The sequence below is a fragment of the Lissotriton helveticus genome, chromosome 9 (assembly GCF_964261635.1).
Source record: "Lissotriton helveticus chromosome 9, aLisHel1.1, whole genome shotgun sequence".
Lineage (NCBI taxonomy): Eukaryota > Metazoa > Chordata > Amphibia > Caudata > Salamandridae > Lissotriton > Lissotriton helveticus.
In genome coordinates, this window is record NC_136070.1 from 961,183,742 (window position 1) to 961,208,233 (window position 24,492).

General features: G+C 42.0%; 1 protein-coding gene across 2 annotated transcripts in view; it reads left to right on the forward strand.

Annotated features, from left to right (window-relative positions):
• Positions 1 to 24,492, forward strand: part of MST1R (macrophage stimulating 1 receptor) — a 410,648-nt gene that overhangs the window by 373,115 nt on the left and 13,041 nt on the right. For both annotated transcript variants that reach the window (XM_078661246.1, XM_078661247.1), the window contains 6 exons: positions 289 to 445; positions 12,452 to 12,538; positions 12,921 to 13,121; positions 15,123 to 15,203; positions 22,596 to 22,777; positions 24,136 to 24,245. In XM_078661246.1, the coding sequence (XP_078517372.1) occupies positions 289 to 445; positions 12,452 to 12,538; positions 12,921 to 13,121; positions 15,123 to 15,203; positions 22,596 to 22,777; positions 24,136 to 24,245 (818 nt within the window). The remainder of the gene's footprint in view (positions 1 to 288; positions 446 to 12,451; positions 12,539 to 12,920; positions 13,122 to 15,122; positions 15,204 to 22,595; positions 22,778 to 24,135; positions 24,246 to 24,492) is intronic.

The window sequence follows — 24,492 nt, forward strand, 5'->3', positions numbered from 1 at the left end:
GCCTGACATGCCCTTCACAATTCTACATAAAGTAGAAGAGAGCCAGTTATGTGTTGTGTTGGCATCAACAATACTGATAGCAGAGGATCTCAAGCCCACCCTCCTTGCCCAACCTCATGGATTTTGATGGAGGGGAGAAGGATGCACAAATGGAATAAAAGAAATAATGTGCGGGTTGGGGCAAGAGAGACTTGGGTATATTGACTTATTCACTGCCTATGCATGACCTATAAAGATAACTTTCATTGATATGACAAATATTTTTATATATTTCTGCCTTGAGTTTAGGTGTGCGTGAATGGAAACTGCACTCAACTGGGCAGCGTTGTCATTGTAAGCGTACTGGGCCCAGTGATTGGCATCGTGTTGGGCACTGTCATGGCACTGCTCATTGCTGGATTGTTGGTGTTTTTACTGCGGCAGTACAGAAAAAAGAAGAAACCAGGTAAGATCATCCATCGGCTCTGGGAGCCTCGTCAGAAAGGAAGGCTGTGTTTCAGGTTATCGCTTGTTCTTTTTAGCGATATGGGTATGCAGGCTTGTGTGGTGCAGGAAGAGACCAGAGCAAGGCTGGCTCTCTGGTTGTGTTCCAGCTCTGCACCACTCAAGCGTTTTGGAGTAAGGTGTGAGAATGAGAGAAACTTGACTCAGAGCAGCCCCGTCAGAGATGCAACCTTGTCCAGACTCAGTGTGGGAAAAACTTGCCGGCAAGTGATGGAAGGCAAAGCAGAAAAATTGTAAAATAGAGAGTTAGTAGGTCTTTGTCAAAATACAAAATCATGTCCTGGTCTATTGCTTTGAGACCACAAAGGCTATGGGTGATGGAGAGTGACAAATTACTCACACAAAAAATGTGTTTGTTTTGACCGGAAAATCAATATCAAGATTCTGCCTCAGCAGTAGAGGGGACAGAGACAGGAAAAAGGAATCTTGAATAATTAAACTGAATGAAGAAAACATTTTCAGAAAAAAATGAGTCTTCTCATAAATTGAAATGTGACATTTAACCAATGAATGCACAGGATGCTGTAGCTCTTGCTGAAATATGTATACAAGGCTAATTTCCTGCAATTGTATTAGGATTTCCCAAACTGGCGACCCATTAACAAGTAAATTATTTGGTCGGTTTACATTTCTGACATACTTTCTCCGTACGCATATACATTTTGAGGGAACTCTAATGGTCTCATGTAAAATTTAGAATATTGCTGTATCTTCAAAATGGTAGGTAATTCAACGTTAGGTGATTTATTCATTGTCTATATTAAACTTTTGGACCTTTGAAGTACCACATAACATCCCCACGAGGGTGTAAACCTGCCTCAATAGGTCTGCATTTGATGGTTCCATTTTTGAGAGGTGAACATATTTACTCTGTCCCCTTTTTATTATCTTTTAGGTGCCTATGTTACTTTATATCATATCATCAGTGCCTGATTTTTTAGCTTATTTTGTTTTTAAATGAGATTGTAATGTAACATTATTTTTGTTTACACCAAGATTCGTTTATGTGCTTTTCAATTGATATCAAATTATTGGAGCATGAGACTCTGGGGCAATTTAGTTCTTGGAATACCGGATTGCTAATTCATCAACTTGTCATGACACTGCTCTTGACTTCCATAAAAGGGAGAGTCATTCCTTTTTATTGATTATTTGTTCTCCTTTGCCCCACTAACTTAGTTTGAACTTTGTTACCATCTGTGCCTGTCCCCGTTACAAAAGAAGCAAAATAAGCTTGAAAAGAAAATGCTAATTATTTATTAGTGTTGAGCATCATTTGATTTTTATTGTATTCTTCAAATTTAAGAAAAACGAATCAAAACTATATGGTTAAAATCTAAAGCAATCACATGCTGCCAGTTGCAGGCACAGAAATATCAGTTGGTCATACACAGACATTTTTTAGAATCTCCAAAAATGGTATACCAATACCAGTTGGTAATAAAAATCGAAAACCGACTTGCTAAATAGTAGCCCAAAGCCCCGATGCTCAGTGTTACATCAATGTACCACCTGTTCATGCTCTATAATCGATTTTCGGTCCATCCACCATAAACTGTACAGAATCAGTTCTTATTTTGCATGTGAAATAATTATAGGTGACACATCGACCTCCACGATGCTCTCAGCGCTGCCTTGAGCAGATTTGTTATTGTAATTGTGTTACTTTCAGGGCTGGACTTGAGAAACAAAAGCAGGCCTGGCATAAAAATTTTCAACCCAGCCCTGCCCCTTCGTCTCTTTCCACAAGCTCTCTCCATCCATCCATCGTCGCTCTCATCTTCTGTCCTCCCTCTCTGTTCACTTTTTCTCTACTATCCCCCACCCTCCCCGTGCCTGCTGCAGTTATCCTCATAGAGTTGTGGAAAGTGGCAGGCGCACCAGGAGTGGCCCTGGGCCTTTAAGCCGACCCCAAGGGCTCCAGCCCGGTTGGGAAATGCCCAGTGGGATAAAAGGCCTATCAGGCCCTGGTTTCCTCCCAACAGTAAGGTAATGTTTTCTGAATGAAATATGGAAAGTTGGTTATATTTATGTACTAATTTAACATGTATTAGGATGTTCAGTTTATGCTGTTCATCCTAATCTAGTTTGGCACTAGTTGCTGACAAATTAAGTGCAGCCTGAGTCCTTCGTTGGTTTGATATGGGAAACATCCTTTACAACGAAACTTTTACAACGCACTACCATTACGACGCAACTTTTACAACGCAAACTATTACAACGCATAGCGCTTGGGGGCACTCTAGGATAGGGAATAGGTTAATTTACTATCCAATAACCTTCCCTAGTGTCCACGGGGACTGGAGTTGGAATAGTAAATTAAACTATTCACTATTCAGCGCCCAAAAGCATTATGCGTTGTAATGGTATGCGTTGTAAAACTTGCGATGTAAAGGTAGGTGTTGTAAAAGTATGCGTTGTAACGTCATACATCCGTTTGATATGACTGAGCAATAAAATATCACCTGCCACCTATTTCTAGGCCCTGTAGTACATGTTGTGTATCATCTATTGTATTTTGGAATAGCAGGTTCTATTCCTACTGTTAAATAGAATCTACTCACTCGCCAATTAGGTATCCGAAAATGTTAATTAACAAAACAAAAATCTATCTGTGAGTCACTGAAATGGGCGATAAGGGGATCCCGCAGCACTTCAAATGAGCATAAGCTGCACAGGCAGAGGCAAGACCTAAATGTATATGTTTTATACAGGACTGCAGTGGAGATCATGTGATCAGACTGAAACTAAGGATTTACATTGGTGAACGTGTATCTTTTGAAGCACCAAGCATCAAAACGAGCCTTTATAGATAATAGACTTGCAGGACTTTAAGGCATAGTAATCATGAGCAGAAAGCTATCTGCATCAGTTATGGTTACTTTAGGGCAAAATGATGACTCTTGCAATCCCTCCCTTTTGCCCAATTTCCTTTTGCAACCCTATGGCAAACCAGTTATTGTCAGCACTTCTGGAATGGATAATCACCAGCATACTCAAGTGATAAATAATCTGTTTATAATTTTAATTCTCATCAGTCTCTATTACCTTGAGGGGGAAAGGGGTAGATGATACTGTATTTGCAGTAAGATCCAAACTGGATCACATACAGGTTTTGACAATAGTATGGAGAAACAAGAACCCGACAAAGATTGCGAAAACAGTTGCTAATATCCTCATCCCTGTTGGACTTGGCCCTTTTTGCAGGGTCATCCCAGAACTTTTTTGCCTTCCTCCTGTATTGTTTCTAACCTGTTGTTGGTGGTTTTATGACTCTGGGCACTTTACCACTGCTGATCAGTGCTAAAGTGCATATGCTCTCTTTTGTAAATTGTTGTATGGATTAGTGATTCCATGATTGGTTATTTGATTTACTTGTCAGTCCCTAGTATGTATGCCCAGGGCCTGTATATCAAATGCTGCTGGTCGGCTTACAGCACTGATTGTGCCACCCACAGAAGCAGCTTGTAAAATGTGGCTTAGGCCTGCCATTGCAGAGCCTGTGTGCAGTCTGGCACTGCCATGTCGACTTGGCAAGTGCACACACTTGCCAGTCCCTAAACTTTCCCTTTTCTGCATGTTAGTCACCCCTAAGGTTGGCCCAAGGTACCCCTATGAGCAGGGTGCATTGTATGTGAAAGGTAGGACATGCCCTGATGATGTGTGTGACATGTCCTGATAGTGAATTACAGCCAATTTCGTTTTTTCACTATTGCAAGGCTATCTGTTCCCATAGGCCAGAATGGGCAGTTTGATTATACCATCTTATAAACATAACTGACCTAGGGAACAAGATAGGAAAATAAAGTTTAGTATGCCTGAACTCAGAATGTTAACGTGAATCTTTTAGTGTGGGTGATTTTAACATTCTGTGTTTGAAAATACCACTTTTAGAAAGTAGGTATTTTCTTGCCTAACCATCCAGTAGGCCTCTGCTAGGTTTGTGTATTGCATGTCTGTCTTGTGAGTGACAGGAGATGGGAGAGGGCTGTGGCTCCAGCAGTCTGATGAGTCAGGGCTGGGCTGAATGGGACCAGGGTTCAATTTGGAGTAGGGGGAGGAGATTTCCTTTCACCTGCCTGTGCGAGGTCTGCTTTCAACAATGCTGTCTTCACCTCCTGCCAGGAACTGCACCAGAGAGGACAGAACTGGTTTTGGCTGGGTACAGACACACTCTGCCTTCAGAGACAAAGCATTTGTGTGTATAAAAAGGAGGACCCAGACCCCAGAAGTTTAGATCACTTCTGGGAAATCAAGAGGCACCTTTGCCAAGGAGAAAAAAACCGAGAAGCTGAAGGAGGATTACTGCCCCTGTGCTGTTTGCTGTTTGGGGTTGGCCTGCAGTGGTTACTTGTTGCCAAGGAAAGGAGAACAAGCATTGGCATAGCCAATAGGTCTCGCTTTTGGGACCTTATAAGTATTTAGTTATGCAGCACAATATCCTTGGTGCAACAACATTAACTGTTGCATGGTTAAACACTTATAAGGTCCCAAAGACGAGACCTATTGTCTATGCCAATGCTTATTTACTTTGCTCCTGGTTACCCACTTGCTTTGAATTAATGGCATTTTCCACGTGCAATTTGCTGTGTTTTGACGAATTTCATATCTGCGAATGAGCAGTTCATGTAGATAGTGATTCACCACTTTGTAATCGTAGTTTGAGGTTCAGTATGTTCGATTGCAAAAATAAGAAATCGCAAATGAAGCAGTATGGTGAGCAATCATAGGAAATACACCATTCGCAATTCTTTGTACATCAACAAAACACTATTTAGTGGATGCAAACCAATGTGTGACTAGTGTGTAGCTCGCTATTTTTTCAGGCATCAGGTTCACCTGAATTACATGTGACTCCTAAGGGCCTACAGGCTTTTATAGGCACTGATCTGATATGCGACTCACTATATCGCAGCCCAACCTGTCTTTTCCAGGCATACGGCTCTTCTGAGACACTAGCCTGCCACATGAAAGATATCCCCCCACCCCTTCGGGTCTTACAGCAGCAACTGCATGACTTGTGGTTGACTCATCCCTACAGCTATAGGCCTCTTTCTAAGGTACCTAATTGACGGGTGAGTGTGAGCTGGCTGTTCCCTCGTACTATTGACCATTCTTTCCAACGCAGCTTACTGAAATATGACTGGCCTTAGCCCTGCAGGCTTTTCACAAACATTACTTGACTTGTAATTGATTCTTCCCTGGTGCTGCTGCCTTTCATGTGACCGCGACTGTCTCTGCACCAGACCCACTGACATTTCAAACGCACTCGCCTGTCTGGAGTTTCTTAGAGGCCGGTTCTCATCAAAGAGTCCATAACATGAATTTCTGCAAAGCGCCCCACTTTTCACCACTTCGCAGACCTCTCTGAATCAAACTCTGCTTTGTGCAGTCGTTTGTTGAAAGTTCCAGTGACAGAGTCCCAGAATCCGGTGCTTGCAGGGCCCGGTCTCTGTGCTCCAGCTCATCCTAATTAAGGCGCACTTCAAAGCGTGCTAGGGAGCGGCTGCGCAGTCAAATTTCTGTGAGGAGCGCGAGCACGGGGATGTTGCTGCTCTCACGGCCGCTGCCGGGATGTGGCTTCTGCTGTGTTAATCAGAGCCGGGATGACAAGTTTTATGCCCCCGTCTCTGATATAGGAACCTTGACTGCAATTTTGGGATTTGTCACGCAGATAAAGCCATTTGAATTCTGAGGCAGAGAGAAGGAGGGGAAAAGGAGAAAGGGAAGAGGAGGGTGGAAGGTGGGAGGGCGCGTCGAGAAAAAAAGGAGGCGATAGAGAGAAGGAGGTAATAAGAAAGGGAAGTCACGATAGATGATAGAGGAGAAGAGAAAGGATAGATGTAGCAGGGAGTGGTGAAATAGAATAGAAGAAACATGAAGAAACAAGCGTGCCTTCCTCGCGCTGACGAGGAGAGGAGAAGGCAGCAGGGGGAGGGGAGAGAGGAAGGGGCCTGCGCCTGTTTCCCTTGCGGCAGCGAGCAGGAACCATCTGTCAAAGCTTGCTCCCGCAAGGGAATCGCCAAACGTGCACGCGTTGCCATTGAAGGCAATGCAAAGCGTGCACGTTTGTGGCTGAAAAGGCGAATCGCTGGCTAAAGGTCTCCTCCTTCCTATGCAGCGAATGCACGCTGCATAGCCGAGACCTAAAAAGGACTTTGCTGTTTGCTTTGTCATCTTGAAGAAGATATCCAAGGGCTTGAAATTGAGCTTGAAATTGAGCTTGCCTCCTGTCTGAAGTCTCAGGGACACAAATACTTCACCACCAGCTCCCCTGAATTTCCTTGCTGGGAATTCTAACCTACAGAGAGTGGCCTGCTGCTGTTCAGGACCTCTCTAGAGACTGTTTGTCGCTGGGAGCTGGAAGCGCGACGCAACAACGAAGAAGCGTGTTGTATCTGCACCAAGACCCGATGCATCGCTGAGCCACGGGAAAGAAGTGTGCTGCATCTACACCGAGTCCCGAGGCATCACCGAGAACATCGTCGCAGCGCCTGCCTTGTGACTGCAAAAGTTCACGCATCGGACCGGATCGTCGTATCGCATCAAGCCGCCTTTTTGTGGCATCGCACCAGATCGTCGCATCGCGGCGCCATCTTGTCTCATCGTACCCGGAACGCAGTAAGAAACTGACGCATCCCCTCCCCTCCGGTAAGGCACTGACACATGGCCTCCCCTGCGCCGTAGTAAGAAACCGGTGCGATGCCTCCCCTAACGCAAGGAACTGATGCTTCACCTTTCCTGCGGCCCTTTTGTTTGTTTTGACGCATCTAAGGTACTTTGTTGGAAAAGTGCCGCATTTACAACTAGCATTGAACTAAACTATTCCTACCATTGAAGAGCCTATTTTTGATACTGTCTTGTGGATTTTTGCCGGTTGGTCTTGTTTAGATAAAGATACTTATTTTTCTAAACTGGTGTGGTGTCCATTTGTAGTTTTTTCACTGTGTTACTGTATGTGTTCACAAATGCTTTACACACTGCCTCTGAGATAAGCCTGTCTGTTCTTGCCAAGCTACCAAGGGGGTGAGCAGGGGTTATTTTAGGAGTGTATCCACCTTTCCCTGACTATAAGCAAGGTCCCTATTTGGACAAAGGTACCTATTTTGCCAACTAGAGACCCCCATTGCTAACAATCCCCAACTCTACAAATTCTTCATCCATCAAGAATAAAGCAGCGATTCATTTTTATAGTTCCTTAACACTATCGCGGTATGATAAACTTTTTTGTGTATGTGGCGTTTGTATAGTGCGGACCTTGCCTAATGAATTGCATTGGAGTTCTTTACAGTTCAAAAGGCAAGCATACAGTCAGCGAGTGACTGGAACAACAACCCCATATACATTAGAAATGCCCCAGCACTGCTCCAGTGTAGGAAAAGCTGCACCTTTTAAAATAATACTACACCACAATGCAGTAACAGTACCCTTCTGCCACCAGAACCCAGTTACATATCCTACAACATAACCCTTAGCCTCGATAACAAGTGTCCTGGACATTTTAAACACCTGTTACCGTGCATATCATTCATAATTATGAGTTTAGTGGCATACACTGCACCGCCACAGTTTCCCTAGGTACATTTCGGTAAGTCACCTCTGTTAACATTTACTGTGGGGAAAGAAGCCTGGTAAATTCTCAGACATGTGGATTTTGGTTTAGAAAATTCCAAAATCAGCACTCATTTTTAGTGCAAAACTAATTGATGCTATTTATCCCACCCTGTAAATAAATCCTGATCCATGCATTGTTTGACTTTATTGGGTGTAATAACTATTGCAGCTTCATATGAGGCACTCATAATCTGAGTTTATTTGTCATAATGAATAACTTTCCAAAAACTGGACTTAACCAGTCTCCTGAAAGTGTTCCTTTGAGCAGCATTTGGTATGTGGCAAACGATAATGTGGCCAGCTCGTGGCCTAGTACCTTGTAATTAATTGTTTAGCTTAATACACCAAGTTGTGTGATTGCATAGTATATTTTGATACAGTAAGTATGGTTATACATTGTTTAATAAAGCTACTCTGACATTTAGTTAGACATTAGAAGTGTTACATTCATCAGTGTTTGTACTTCAGTACATTAACTACTGAATAAATTTGCCAAGTGTCAGCAATATACTGCAGGTATATCTATATACTTTAATGGCATTCAGGGTCACCAATTTGTGACAACCCTTAATGGTAAGCTTTGAAGAACACCTTAGCTTTGCATATGACCTGTCAAGAACATAGAGTTCTAACCAAATGTTGAAATTAAAAACCACATGGACAGGCTTCTGTAACCTTTATCACATTATTACAGATAATGGAATAAAGGAATTTCGAGTAAAGCACTTAAAAGCATAATAAAGCTGTTCCCTGGAAGTGTTAGAAATGAGTTCTTTAGTTGGCAGTAGTGTTTACCCTGTCCAAGCAGGGACCCTCACTCTAGTCCGGGTTAGGGAGCCATACCAGTAAGATAACCCCTGCTTACCCCCTTGGGTCCACACCAGGTTAGAAAAATAGCCAAAACAACACAAATCCACCATACACAAGTCAAAATATCACTTCTAGAAAGATTACTGTAACCATATAGCTCCAAGAAAACAATAGCTCCACCTGAGGCTATCTTGACATTGCGACAGGTACTAATCTAACCGTTTGGCTCCGACCACAAGAGTGTTGGCCGGATACGGAGTCACACTGACCCTCAACAACAGTACCTTGAAAACGATGAAACTAAAGATGCTGCACGGCATCAGGGAGGTGAAGCTTTGCTGGTGCCTGAGCGCTGTTGGTTTCTCAATGCTACGCAGGGGAGGTGATATGGCATTGGCGGCGAGGCATCGGTTCCTTGGGATGGTGCTGTGTCGATAAGTTTGGGAGGTAACCCACATTGGTTATCGACTCCTTCAAAGAGACAGTTAGGTGCTGGCGTGGACTGGCATCAGGGCTGCGGTGTAAGTCAGGGCAATGGTTTGAGCTCTTCATGAGCGTTGTCCTCTGCTTCTGTGCAGGCAGCAGCATGGCATCAGTGCCAAGCGCTGTCGCCGGGGAGGTTGAGGATGCGGTGCAAGTCAGGGCGGTGCATCGTACACTTCACGAGCGGTGCCCTCGATAAGTCGGTGTCGATAAGTTGCTGTCGTTGGCAACACCAGGGATACAGTTTAAGTTGTGGCGATGCATCGTGCTCTTCATGAGCAGTGATCTTGGCTCTGGTGCATGCAGCGGCATTGCTGACGGCATTGATGTTGCTTTTCTAGAGTTGCAGTGCCAGCCACATTATTCCAAGGGCCCAGTAACTGGATTTGGCACCACATGGCAAAAGGGCTCCCAGCAGAGAAGACCAGTTGCTGTTAGCAAGATGCAGGTAAAGTCCTCGAAGACCCTAAGACTGCTTAACAGGAGGCAAGCATGCACAAGCCCTTGGAGAACCTTGGAAGCAGGATCTAGAAAGCAAAGTCAAGTCCTTTCACTCCCAGGACAGAAGCAGCATGCCAGCACAACAAAGCATTAGGCTGCATGGCAGTCCCTTCTATGGCATCCAACTGTTCTTCCTGGCAGAATGTCCTTAGTCCAGAGTGTTCTTATTTGAGAGCATCAGAGGTCCAATACTTATACCCCTTTCTGCCTTAGAAGTAGGCGATTTTAAAGGAAAGTCTTTGTAGTGCACATGGCCCTGCCTTTCCCTGACCTGGCACCAGACACACTTCAGGGAGTTGGAGACAGCTTTGTGAAAGGACAGGCACATCCCTATTCTGGTGTCAGTGACAATTCCTCCGACCACACTAGCTCAGGAAGGCACATAAGCCTGGTGATGGCCCATCAGGTTATGCCAGGCACACCCTAGCTCACTTTGTGTGACTGTCTTGAGTGAATTCACAATAGCCCAAGTGTCATCCTTATCCAGACATGGATTCTACAGACAGGCAGAGCCACAGAATGGTTAAGCACGAAAATGCCCACTTTCTAACAGTGGCATTTTCAAACATGCAATTTAAAAACCAACTTCGCCAAAATATGTTCTTTTAAATTGTGAGTCCAGAGACCCCAAACTCCACATTGTTATCTCTATCAATGGGGCATTACCCTCAGAATATTCCAAGGCAATCCCCATGCTACCCTATGGGAGAAATAGTTTTGCAATAGTGAAAAACAAAAGTAGTATTTCACGGTCGGAACATGTAAAACACACCAGTACATGTCCTACCTTTTAAATACAGGGCACACTGCCCAATGGGCTGCCTTTGGCATACCTTAGGGGTAGGGTGCTTTACATGTAATAAATGATAAAGTTTGGGACAGGAAAGTGGGTGCACTTGCCAGGTCAAAATGGCATGTTAAAACTGCACAGACACTTCAGTGGCAGGTCTGAGACATGTTTGTAAGGCTACTCATGTGGGTGGTACAATCAGTGCTGCACGCCAACGAGTAGCATTTGATTTACAGGCCCTGGGCACACATGGTGCATTGCACTAGGGATTTACTAGTAAATCATATATGGCAATCATGGAGAAAACAATTGTCAATACAATTTATACAGCGAGCATATGCACTTTAGCACTGGTTAGCAGTGGTAAAGTGCCCTTAATCCTAAAGCCCACAAAAACAGGTCAGAAAAAATTGGAGGAAGAAGGCACAATGTTTGGGAATAACCCTGTAAAAAGGGCCAGGTCCAACAGGAAGTATTTATGAACTATACATAAATGGGAATAACTAGTGATATATTAGGTGCTAAGCAAAATAGGCTGCCAATACTATTGGATTCCTTAAAATAATCATAAAGAGAAATTTGTTGAAAAGAACAAAAATTGTGGTCAAATGTAATAATAATCTGGCATCAGCAAACTAAGCCAACGATCTTTCAGTCACTGTCGTTAAGAGGGTCAGCCACCGAGGGTTGAACCTGGCCCTCTCTGCAGTGTCACCCTCAAACGTTTTGCCTTCACCCCTCTTGTTTTCTGAACCCATTTTTGTTGGCTTTTAGAACTTTACCACTTCCCAGCAGTTCTAAAGTGCTTGTGCACTCTCCTTTAAATGGGGTAAAATTGACGTACACCCAACTGGTACATTTAATTTACTTGTAAATCCTGAGTAAAGTAGTACTACATGTACCCAGGGCCTGTAAATTAAATGCTGCTAGTGGGCCTGCAGCACTTATTTTGCCACCCGCGCAAGCACCCTTTATAAACATGTCTCAGACATGCCATTGTAGACTGTGTGTGCACTTTTAAAACTTCCATTTTGACCTGGCAAAATAAATTTTTTGCAAGGCATAAACCTTCGTTTTTAATACATATCAGTCACCCATTAGGGTAGGCTCTAAACTGCCCTTTTGGCAGGGTGCATTGTATTTACAATTTCTGTGGTTCACCCTGACCAGGACTGTGGCTGCTACTTGAGTAGGGTTTCACCACCCTCCCCTACCAACAACTCAATTTCTCACACAGACCAATGAATTGGAGTTGACGTTTGACAGAGCTAATACTTGAGCTATCCCACTGGTAGACTGAAATCTCAAACACTAGTATAACGATCGCAGTATAACAAGCATTGGCAGAATCAGTTGGTCTCACCTGTGACAAAGGGATGTATAGATATTGGCTTTGTCTATGCTTGTTCCTTTTTGCCATAGATTATGGCAAACATCAGTGAAAGATGGCCACTGGTGTGTGTGTGTGCACATGCTGTGTATGCCTGGTGGCCATCTTTAAATGATTTTTTTTACTGTCACAAAACACAACTCCAAGATGGCTGCCATGCTTGAATGAGCAGCCTCTTTAATCATCATCATTTGTCAATATCTCTCCTTTGACCTTTTCTTCTCTGAATTCCTCTTCTAGTCCCCGTACTTCTTTCTTGCTCATATTGTCTCTTCTCACACTGACATCTTTTGCTCTTTCCTTTTGTATTGCTGAATGAATATTGCCTAACTTAGCTGTTTCCATTGTGTGAGTTGCAGCTACACTACACTTAGAACGGCTTGCAAGCAGTAGGACAGTCGATGGAGTTCTTTTAAGCCCAGTGACCAGCAACTATAGAGAATCCTGTAAGTAAACACTGTCCAGAATCTATCTGTGTAATTTATTATAGAAACAGTAGTTCTCTCTCTTTGGCAGAGTGAGCAGTTGCTTGTGGATTGCCTCACATTACCTTGGTGGGTGACCTTCTTTGAAATCATTTTTTAACAATGTTTTAGGTTTGATTTCTGAATGTGGACATTTCCACCATATGACTCGTTTTCTTAAACGTATTCTGGTTGCCGTCTGCACTAAAGGATTCAATATGAACGTTGTACTCTGTTGTGGAGAATCTTCTCAGTCAACCTCTTAAACATCGGAAAAAGCTTGCCTTTATGTGTATATTATTTAACATCTTAACTGAATAATTAGTTGCCTAATGCAATTTTTGAATGTTTCTCCCCACAACAGATGCCCCAAATAATGGCTCTGGGGCAATGGTTTTCAGGGGTGTGGATTACACAGGTAGCAGTGGTGGCTCCACTATGCAGCTGCTGGTGTTGCCAACCAGCCTTCTTGACAACCTAGGTCCAGACCTGCTGGAGGAGGTGAAGGACGTGCTGATTCCTGAGGAGCGGCTGATCATGCACAGAGAGCAGATAATCGGCAAGGGTAGGTTCCAGAATGGGGGGGAAGGGAAGATGGTAGCATCCTGGAGAGATTTAAAATTGCAATAGGTGGCACAGCAAAGAATTCATATAGCCTAGAACTTATTTTCCAAGGGTTAACTGTGTCTTACACTGATAATGTCTATATAAAGGACCCATTTTAGTCCCTATTTCAGTGGCTCATAACTTTATTTATTTCATATTTGTGCTCTATTACCTACAACACTTTTCATATACATTTATGGATCCAATTGTACTTGTGAGATCATATTATGGGCGTGATTGGAGTTTCTTCCACTCATCACAAAGAGTTGTATAACTCCTTTTTACTTTATTCCAAAACCTCAGAAGGAACAAAAGTATTTTGTTGAAATTAGTTTTTAACATCTTTTGAGTGTTTGAGCAATTTAGGCTTGATTGTGCTCCCCTGATGTTTCTCACCATGTTCATTACAGCTGATCCTCATGAATTCTGACCAGTTACATTGATTTAACATATTGATACAAAACAACTTGATTGCATTTTTTAAAAACTGTATGAAGGGAATTTTTTTAAATCAGTCTTTTCCAGCAGTGCATATGAGAATGGAGAAAATAGGGTTGACAAATAGACACTCAGCAGTGTATTCTAACTCTTTATATTATTTTGCATGCAGTACTTGGACACATTTTAGACACTCAGCAGTGTATTCTAACTCTTTATATTATTTTGCATGCAGTACTTGGACACATTTTATTTTCTGTTGAATCAATTCTGTGCGTTCATATTGCTTCATGCAATGGACAATTTGTGTTAGAACTTTGTGCAGTTGACTCATGCTATCAAGATCCTTTTTATTGTGGAGATGAATCCTCTACCTCAGGCTGAGCAATTTGTGCTGCGTGCTGTCCATCTGCTCCTATCGCTGAACTTAGTGTCTTTGTCATTGAAAAGAGAGATCCCCATCAGCAGGGTGTTTATGGGGCAGCTTTGCACCTTGCAGACATGGCAAGCGAATCTGGTCCAGAAACGTTCCATTCTATACTTAAGGCAACAAAAGGGTATGAGGGAAAGGATTATGCTACACTTACCTTCAACACTAAAGTGAATGCTCAATTCAACCCCTAGAACTGGATGGATCATTTCTCACTTGTAAAACCTAACCATGGCTGGTTCGTCAAGTTTTGGATGTAGACCAGGAAGGAAGTATACCCATGAAAGGAAGAATAAAAGTAAACATGGTGTGAAACAGTATGGCTCTATCTAGATTGTTTTAGGGATATCTACATTTATTAATGTATGTTAAGGACATCTCACATGCACAATGGGATATATTGGACCAGTTTTTGGTTGATTACTCCCCCGGTCTTCACAAAAGACGCATGGAGCGATAAGTGTCACTTGAAATATTCACCCTTAATCTGTGTCTTAGGCTGACCCTTTTAAATCTGGCACTTTTGAAGAACAACCCGATATTGCCTTCTCAATAGCATGCATTGGATTCCAACTCCACACAGTTTTAATAATCATCTGAGCACCAAATACGGTCACCTTCTGTACAAGCACAACATCGGTTTAGGGAGGGTGTACTGTGTTGAGGCAGCAACATCCCCATAGAAATTCAGTTGGGACAAAAAGTGAAAAAGAAATTAGAGGGCAATCTTATCCATCCCCGTTCACCCGGCAGTGAATTGTTAGGTGCCTTTAAGTGCATTTGTAGATATTGCATTTAAGAAGCGTATGGGCAAGGTGCCAGTGTGTCTTAAGAGCATACTTATTCTTTCACATTCCTCTACATATTAATAAAAGTAGATTAAAAAAAAAAGAGTGTCATTTAAAGTATCTCTGGCGATTGCGGGAGTGTGTAGTTGTTATGGCTTACTGATCTTCAGGATATTATAATTCCAGAAGGAGCTTGCAGAAAATAGTTTTGTGCATTTATTTGCAAGAGCGATTGCCTTAATATCAATTGTAACTGAAACCAAACAAAATATGTTCATTGACTAATCACTGTTCATTTTTGTAGGTCATTTTGGGAGTGTTTATCATGGTACCTACATCGATGCATCCCAGAAAGAAGTCCACTGTGCTGTCAAATCGTTAAACAGTAAGTTTGCCAGGGCTTGGAGTTTCTTTATTGTATTTGTTCTGTGAGTGAACACTGGGACAGAGGTTGTTCGCCATTGCAGAACAGTCTGCTTGTAGTAATCATTTAATGCTATATACTGTAAGCCACATTTTAATGGCCTATAAATAAGTTATGTGATGGGTTTAGGAACCATAACTTAATGCATATAAAATTCACCTAAATTTTAATGGTTAATATTGTTTTCACTTTGGCCCTGACATTACTATTAAGGTTTGTATCATGAGACTCTCAATGCTGAGAGCAGTTGAATGGCACCAAAAGAAAGGGAAGGTTGCTTTCACAATACAGAGTTAATGTGTATAGTCACTTTCTGTAACTATCCTGAAATGTTGAGGCTGAAATTTGAAGAACCATGATAAGATAATGTGACGTAGAAGGATGGTCATGGTGCATGTCTGCTACCATTAATAGGCTTATAAAATTCCAACACCTGCTTCAAAGCTAATTTCCAAATTCCCTCCTCAGCAGCGATCCATGTTCTGCGATCACAGATGGATTACTGGACACCAGGACACTTCTTGAGTTTATACAATTTAAGATGTGCTCTATTCTTTTTGCTTCAACGGATTGGTAGTTAATGATTATACTTGTATCCTCTTATTTTGATCTCTTTTTAAAACTGATATTTTTTGATCAGAAAATAATTAACACTTGACCTTTCAAATGCCATACTTTTAGCCACGTTCATATGTCAGTTATTGAAGAATAGTAGTGTAAACTCTGCCAAGTTCTCAACAGTCTTACAGAATGGTTTCCGGATTGCCTAGCTATAGAAAGTTAGGCTTACTCTGTGCAAATGATCACTAATGCACACACTCACTCACCTGTCCACCAAAAGCTTGTTGGTGCATTTACTGTTTGTCTTAATCAGTTGAGACTATTTCCACTTGAACCTAATTCCACAACTTCTAAATATCATTCCCAGTCTCGGGATACACTTTCAGCCTTCTAAGAAAGTGACTTTAGAGTCACAATGGCCTGAGTCCTGAGTCCTGAGTTTTGAGCTCTGCTATATATCAATTTCTCTTGGGAATAAATCTACATGCTTTGTGACTTGTATGAAAATCCTTTTATTACTACCAACAATTAAGGCATTTGTGTCAACGTTTTATACAACCAATTTGGGATTGAATCCAACAGAGTTGACCTCAATCTGCCATTCTTTTCAGTCAATCATCCCCAAGTGGACGCAAACTGAAACTCCTGGACAAATGGAGACTCCATTTAACATGTTTTCCGAGATTCAATACAGTGACGCCGTGCAGTGTAATCCTAAACCTCATCCGGTTGAAGCAATTTTAGAAACAAACTCCACACTCACAGGAGAAATATTTCCTTGCAGCAAGCCAGTTATATGCCTGAGACTATTTAAGCCTCTTTAGAGATGTGCTGTTTAATTCAAATGTAGTTGCCTAATTTTGATAATTTTAACTTTTCCCCACCATCTGCAGTGGCATCCACTTGTTAGACCTTTCCTGCTTCTCAATCCAGATCACCCATTGTCCAACAAGCTGCAAATCTAAAAACCAAATTATTTCATCTGTACACTACTGACGTTTTGGCATGTACTCTCCGTAGAAAGGCTCAAAACCTAAATTAATCGTTGAAATCAAAGACAACTTTTTTTACTCCCGGCTTTGGCCACAACATTTTTGCAGTATCGGAAACTGCAAAATAAGAAATATATATAAAATGGAGTTCCTGAGCAGCAGTATCTAATGAATACCCTCTCGATAAACAGCTGCTTGTACACCCTGATATCCACCCTTCTTATTCACTGTTCAGCAAAATAAAGCTGAAATTCTGAACATTCGAAATGTGCCTTATTCTGTAGTGTTGCCATTTTAGACTGATCCAAATTTGTGTTGTCTTTTAACAAGTCATTCAATGTTTTCCTAAGTTTATGACCGTTCTACATTTTGATTACACCTCCTATAGTTGAATAATTCTGATATTATTTATTCCCTTTCCACAGAGGTTTTGTTTTACCCCATATTAAAATATCTCACCCTCCAGTTCCTCACTAAGCAAGTAGTTCCCCCTTTTTCAGATCAGATCTAGATGCTTTTTCCTTCTCCCCTTTGCTTTCCATCCGTGACTCTTCTCCCTTCACACCCTTTGAGGCTATATTGTAGATTTCCCATCCCACGTAGGTCCTTCCCACTCTCTAAGCCCTTAAAATCCCAGTAGTGCCGTTGCATCCCTTTCTGACATTACTCCATGTTATGCTTTCTAGTTTTGTACTGTCAGCCAGACACATGGGTTACACTCTGTCTTCAAATGTGGATGCTAAGCCTCCTACCCTAGGGCAGGGACCTCTCTTTTCTATTTGGTCTCGTGCAAGACCCATAATAGCCTTTCTTATCCTCCCTCTACCCTCACCATGACCAGGTCGCAGTTGTTCCTGCTTTCCCAGTTAAATGAATTTCGCTTTCAGAAAATCCTTTAAAGATGGTATTATTCATCTGTTGACCACATTATTTTTGATGCACACTACTTTAGGTGCAAGATGATTCTCATGGTGTACTAACCCATATGGAGTTCATGTGCAATGGGATTAGATCATACCATCAAATGCGGAAAGACCTCAAACTAAAAGCCATAAAAGATTACCTTAAGTACCAAACATCTCTGAAGACGCAACTCTTCTCACTTAAAATCCTGGGTAACCCCTAGAACCTTACCTTTGCTTTCCTAATAGAGTCAGTATCAAGAAGTAACTTGTGTGGTCTATCTTGTGTTTTATGAATGTCAAACTTAAAGATCACACAGTATGCACAATTTACAATAATACAAAAAAAAAATCTGAGGCGTTCTCTTTTGGATTGTTGGTCGATGCCCATTAACATAAGGTTTTGTCCTGTGCACCTACAATTGCAGGTTGACTTACTCACAATAGTGGTGCAGGAACACATTTTAGAGTAGGGATGCTGCTAGAAATGTTACTTCACTGAAGTAATAGGGATTTTGAAAAATACAAGAGGCACACAAAGAACAAGTGAGCCACACCCATTCAGCAGAGGGGGCGGGGGAGTAAACGTGTGATGTGTAGTCTGTGGTGCACTTTGGGGCACACTGTCGAAAATATATTTCTAAAGCATGGTGCAATAGTTCACTGTCAGTTAGACAATAATTGTTCCCGTTTAAATTGCCAAGAAATGTGCACAGAGGCACAGTTTTACAGATACAACTATGTAGGGCACACACCATAAATAATGTGTGGGATGTCTGCATGCGTTTGTCATTTGTGCATTACGAAGTAAAGTGTCTTGGTTTGATATTATTAAAATCTTTGTTTCCATCGCACTTCAGAATTGCAAAAAAACAAAAATGTGCTGCATTTGTGCTTTTCTAACTGCTGATAAATTTTGAAATATTTCTACTGTTAATTTATAGCTATTTAAATGTTGTTGTGTGTTAGAAAAAATAGACATCCTGCAGCCTTTCCTTTCTCAGCTCCTATACCCCAGCAATATATTCTCACTTTGCAGTCAGAGAAAGAAAAGTAAATCACCAACTTCCGGTTAAAAGTATAAGCAGCAATTTGTCAGAAGACATATCCTGACATTTAACCCTTGTCTTTGAAATCACAGCAAAAGTGACAAAATAAAAACAAAATTTGGCAGGGATCTTTATAGCTCAGGCACCTTCTGACCTTCAGCATGGTTATTTTGGTGGTCTGTAGTACTTCCCACAGCCCTACTTCCAGCGCCTGTGATCCAGAAACGCTAAAAAACCTGCCTCTTAATGTAGATTTTTGAATGTGGAAATTCCGCAGACTGGAATCAGTACTATGGTATCTATATTAGCAAATTCCATTTGCAAAGGCTAAGTCTGCCATTTCTGGGACTTGGAAATAGGACTTTAGTACACATTTTTTTGTTGAAGCACACCAGTTAATCTTAGATTCTCAAAAAGTTTTAAGAATAAAGTCCAGTGTCCAGAGGGGCATTGCCATTCTTTACATAGAGTTTCTTATGATAGAGTATTGGAGGGCACCATTCTTCTAGGCAAGTAATTATAACTATCTTGCAGCATAGTAAATCACTTCATGTATTTTCCCTTTCCTCGTCCTAGATTAGTGATGCTGTAGACTAGGAGTTCTGCAAGACCATATATTAGTGACAGAATGGTTCATAACGACACTGTGTTTCTGATGGCTACATCAAGCTAACCTTCACTTCGCTTAACTGTAGCCCAGGACCCATCTAAGCAAAATTGAGCCATCCAACTCATTCAGAAACTCGCTTATTGACATTTTTGGATTTTTGTAATAGTACATGCCCCATCCGATATTCGGGGGTCGGTACATTTTGCTCATGACATTAGGCCTACAATAGGAGATTTAAGTTGAGTATAAAATATAAGTTCACAATGAGATAAATGGATGTTAGCGAACAATCACATTTCCAAATCAGTGTAGAGAGAAGATTAATTTACAATAGGAGAATGGAGACTGTACTAGAACTAAAAAGGAAAATCCACTTCATATGCTGATCGAATGCTGGCACTTTAGATTCCACAAAGCATAGGTGAGCTATATTGACTTTGCTGATGCTTGTTTCTCAATGTCGTTCTGAGGGAGCATGTCGTAGTACATGAATACTGTATCTTATGCAGATGTATGCAATTGTTGCCAAAATGCACTGTTCTGTGCTATACAGACCATGTGAGAAATTGATAAAATAATGGACTGGAGGGAGCCTGTACACGAGAGATCTGTTATGAGGGTATCTCTGGTTCGGGAGATGCACATGGCCCAGCTTCACGAGCCTAACCATGTTTTAACCCAGACAGTCATCGGCAAATTTAAAATGGAACCCATACTTTAGTTTCACAGTGCGATTACCACAAAATACACATATACAATGTGCTATTGAAATGGCCATCTCACACTTTACAACTTACCTTGCCCCCAAGCTTTGAAATGCTCTGCCCATTAATCTTAGGATGGAGGACAATATCATGATTTTCAGGAACAAAATTAAAGATGTGTCTTTTCTCTTAGTTTCCATGCTCTCTCTAACTTCTTTGATAGCGCTGGGCAGCCTAATTTCAGGTAGCCACGCGCTTTATAAAACTGGTGAAAAGAATAGTAAGCGAAGAGGAGAAAACCCAATATCTTTGTGTTACCGACCGTGTGCCTTTGATGTCCAAATGCGCTCGACCTTCTCTGCTTGCACTGGTTGCTTACTAATAGTCCTACTTCCATGGCCTTGGCTAGTGACGTAACGAAAATTGAGCACCCCCCCCCTCTCCAAAGCACATGGAGCCACCCCCCTTCAGGTCTCACTCGGGAGCTCTCAGACCAGCAGTGCACTGCGCTGAGGTCTCCCCCGCACTGCGGGGGCCTTTGTTAAGCCACTGGCCTTGGCGTGTCTTGGAATTTGTTTCTGACGAGGACCCTGTCCGTCATCCACGCATTCATCCACTCGGCGTCGCTTCACGCCTGCTTCTCAATTTCCCCTGACACGCATGTGAGCCTGTTTACAGACGCGTCCTCGGTGCATTATTGAAACCGTTGCGGCGTTGATTTATAGAAATGTTTGCTTGTGGCAAATTGAACAGACGAACTGAAATGCAGAAAGTGTATTAATAGAACGGCGCCTTCTGGAAACCAATTCCATTTCTCTCCAAACAGCTAAGGAGCTTTCCACAAAGCATTTCATTTTCAGATTGGACTCGTGATTCCAGGACTGAATCACACACAGTCAGCACTTGATTTATTACCGTGAAGCGTAGTGGTTGTGGAAGACATATGTATGTTAAGTCCGTTTCTATACTCCACTTTACCCTGACTGAACATTCTGTTTCAGATGCAGTGTGAATAGTGGTAAAGCAAACATTTAGGGTTTATTCAGGAATATTTTTCTATGAAAAACGTTAGGTTCTTACATTTTTGGGAAGAAATGCAAGCATTTTATTTACATAAAATATAAGTATGGTATTGGAACTGTAGTAGTTTGAATTATTGTATTGCTTTATTTTGTTGCATCCCCTGGCAAGTGTAAGTTGCACTCCAGATAGTCGAGTTTGTTATGCATGTTTGGGTGAGTATTGTTAAAGGGTGGTGTGGTTGGGAAGAATGCTGGTGTGGTGTGTGGCTCGCAGATGTGCTTTGAGCTTGTCTTTGTGCACTTGGTTCGGTGCTGAAGCAGGACTTCAAGCAGGAAAATATTGTGTGTGTGGGGGGGGGGGTGCATTCAAATCTGCATATATTTACTTAGTTACCATATCGAGTTTGCACCTTCTTGTAACTCGGTATGTTCAGAGGAAGAAGACTGGCTCAGCTGCCTGTGACGTCCCATGAGTTTACTAATGACAGTGAGCATATGTGAGAGTTATTATTGGTTATTTTACCAGAAGCATGTGTAGGTAGGTAAGTGGGTTACATGACAAATTGTGTGTGTGGTAGATACGTGGAGCATCAACCACGGAACCATACAATTATATAGGACTGCAGTTGTTCATGTGTAGCATTACACATACACCCAGACACAGATGAGGGGAGTAATAGGAATCGGTGAGGATGTATGTGGAAAATTGAGAAGCCTGTTGCCAAGAGCCCTATCACCTTTGCCCAATTACGAAGATACCATTGCTACATTTAAAACATTTTTTTTTTACAATTATGGTTATCACCAGCGATACTTTTATTTTGATTGGTAAAACCACTGCACCTCTATTTGTGCACTTTATTGCGACCACCGGGGTGCCTTTCCCCCAAATACTCTTTACATCAACAATTAAACGAACATTTAGATAGTGACATTTGATAGAAGCCTCGTATGATGTAGGAATCTGCCCATTTATGAATTATTCTTTGTGATTTCCACAGCAAAAATAAAAGGTCATGGTAGTGAACTTTTGTGCTAACTTCTCTGTGTATTTGAACTGTAAGCCTCTTGAATCCTTGCTTCTCTTGTAGTCTTGCTCCTTAACCTTCTTTTTTGAGCCACCTGTCTATAATCTTCATAAGAAGGCCACAAAGGGGTGATGAAAGCTTTTTAGTGCCCTCATATCGTCCTAGCCACTTGGCTTCTAGGGGCCTATGTTTGCTCAATTTTGCCTCCTGAATGCCAGAACAGGCGGCCGCCTTTTCTCTTACAATGCTGCTAAGCTCTGGAAGTCCCTACCTCTCCCTATCCAGGAATCAAACCATCTGACATTCCGCAGACAACTGAAAATTTGTCTATTCCCATAAAGCCTCTCCCCCTCTAGCACCCGCTGCAGCTCTGGGATGCCTCCGGGTAGCCATGCGCTATATAAAAGCCTCTTTCATTTAATTTCATTTAATTTCATTTCCTGCTTACATTTGCCACCCTAGACTACATTTTCCTTTTCTTGCAGGGATCACAGATGTGGAGGAAGTCGAAGAGTTCCTGAGAGAGGGCATTATCATGAAGAGCTTCCATCACCACCATGTGCTCTCGCTAATTGGGATCTTAATTCCCCGGGAGGGTTTGCCCCTGGTAGTCCTGCCATTCATGATGCATGGTGATCTCCGGCACTTCATCCGCTCCGAAGAACGAGTAAGTATTAAAGCTAAAGCCGGCAGTCTTCAAGACCAAATTGTTATGTTAAACTTTTTGAACGAAAGATATGATTTTGCAGATGGGCAATCTCAGACAGAAGGGTCCTTTCTGCAGATACGAGATGAGGTCTGCAGATATGAGATGAGGATTCCAAGCTGCCCTAACTCTCCACAAATTAATTTAACTAACGTCTCTAACGCTGGCTGTGGCCTAGGGTATTGAACCCCTTTATACACGACTGTTGCCCACAAGACTATCAGCAAACCCTGCCTGATGTCTTTCAAAGGTATTTATCTATAGCTGGCTCAAACCTAAGGTTAGCAAACATTACAATGTGGCCTACATCACAAACTATTTCATATTAAATTGTTCTGCCTGTAGCACCCCATGGCTGGCTAATAAACATTCTATGTAAAGCACTATTAGCTATATCAAGCGCATCTTTGTGAATTTTGATCTCTGGTTGTATGCTAAGACCCCTACAAAGGCCTGTTTAATCATCATAAATATTTTCACTCATTTATACAGAACATTGCAAGGCAGGAATATAACCTTGGGTACAAGTGGAGAAAAGCTTGTCCTACAGGTCCTAGAAGGGCGCATCATGTTAGGCCCTCATGATGAAAAAAACTCGCCAGGACAAGGGCAAACAATAGGGAATATCAAGTGGGTCAGATGAAGGCACCTACTGATGCAGAAGACATCAAGGAATTGCCCTTGTGCCTGGAAAGTGGGGTAGCTGTGCACTAACCAGCTCCCTGCAATTCTTTTTTTTGTAAGCCAGTAAGGGCTTTATGAATTTGTGAGACATAGATCCCTCAGTTGTTGCACTAATGTGGAGTCTGGGAATCAAATTTCCTAATTGTTTAAATGTTAGAACACTCTGGCTTGTTGGTTCTGCACTATATGGAACCACTTTTTCAGAGATCAAATAATTCAGTTTTTCTTTGCAATAACATTATTTTGGTAGGAGTAAGGGCAGATATGGAAACCTGCAATGGAATAAAATGTACCTTCTTGCTGACTAGCAGTGAATAATGGGAGTTTTGGTCATCATGTGTATTAGAGGGCCCTGAGAAGTTCTGGAAGGGGTTGATGTAATATCTAAATATCTCTATACCTCTCGATCAGAAAACGTCACCACAACTGCTGTTGCATGTCTAGTCTGATTATTATACAGGGTGATGAGGATGCCCTAATAGTACCTGAATGGAGATTTGCGGATAGACACTGATAGTGCTCGAAGATGCACACTCCATATTGTGATGAGTAAACTAGTATATGATTACCTGCCAACAACAAGCAATCCTTTTATTTCTGTTCCTTTGAGGATGTCCTCTTTTTCTTTCTTGCAGAACCCAACTGTCAAGGATCTTATTGGCTTTGGACTGCAGGTAGCACGCGGTATGGACTATCTGGCTGAGAGGAAGTTTGTACACCGGGACCTTGCCGCACGCAACTGCATGTGAGTACTAGTTGTTCTGCAGTTCATAAGTATCTGCAGGTCTTCACACTCCACAACAGGGTGATGAGTGGCTGGCTGCAACCTGACAGAAAAGTTGCGGCTGCCATTTTATGTATTGAGAAACGGTCCTGGGGCTGAAAATATTTTTACAAAGTGAATAAAGGGGTTAGGTTAGCGGTACTCTAACCCCACAGGTGTTAGAGGGGTCCCAGAGGGACCCATAAAGGCCAATAAATTGCCTTATAAC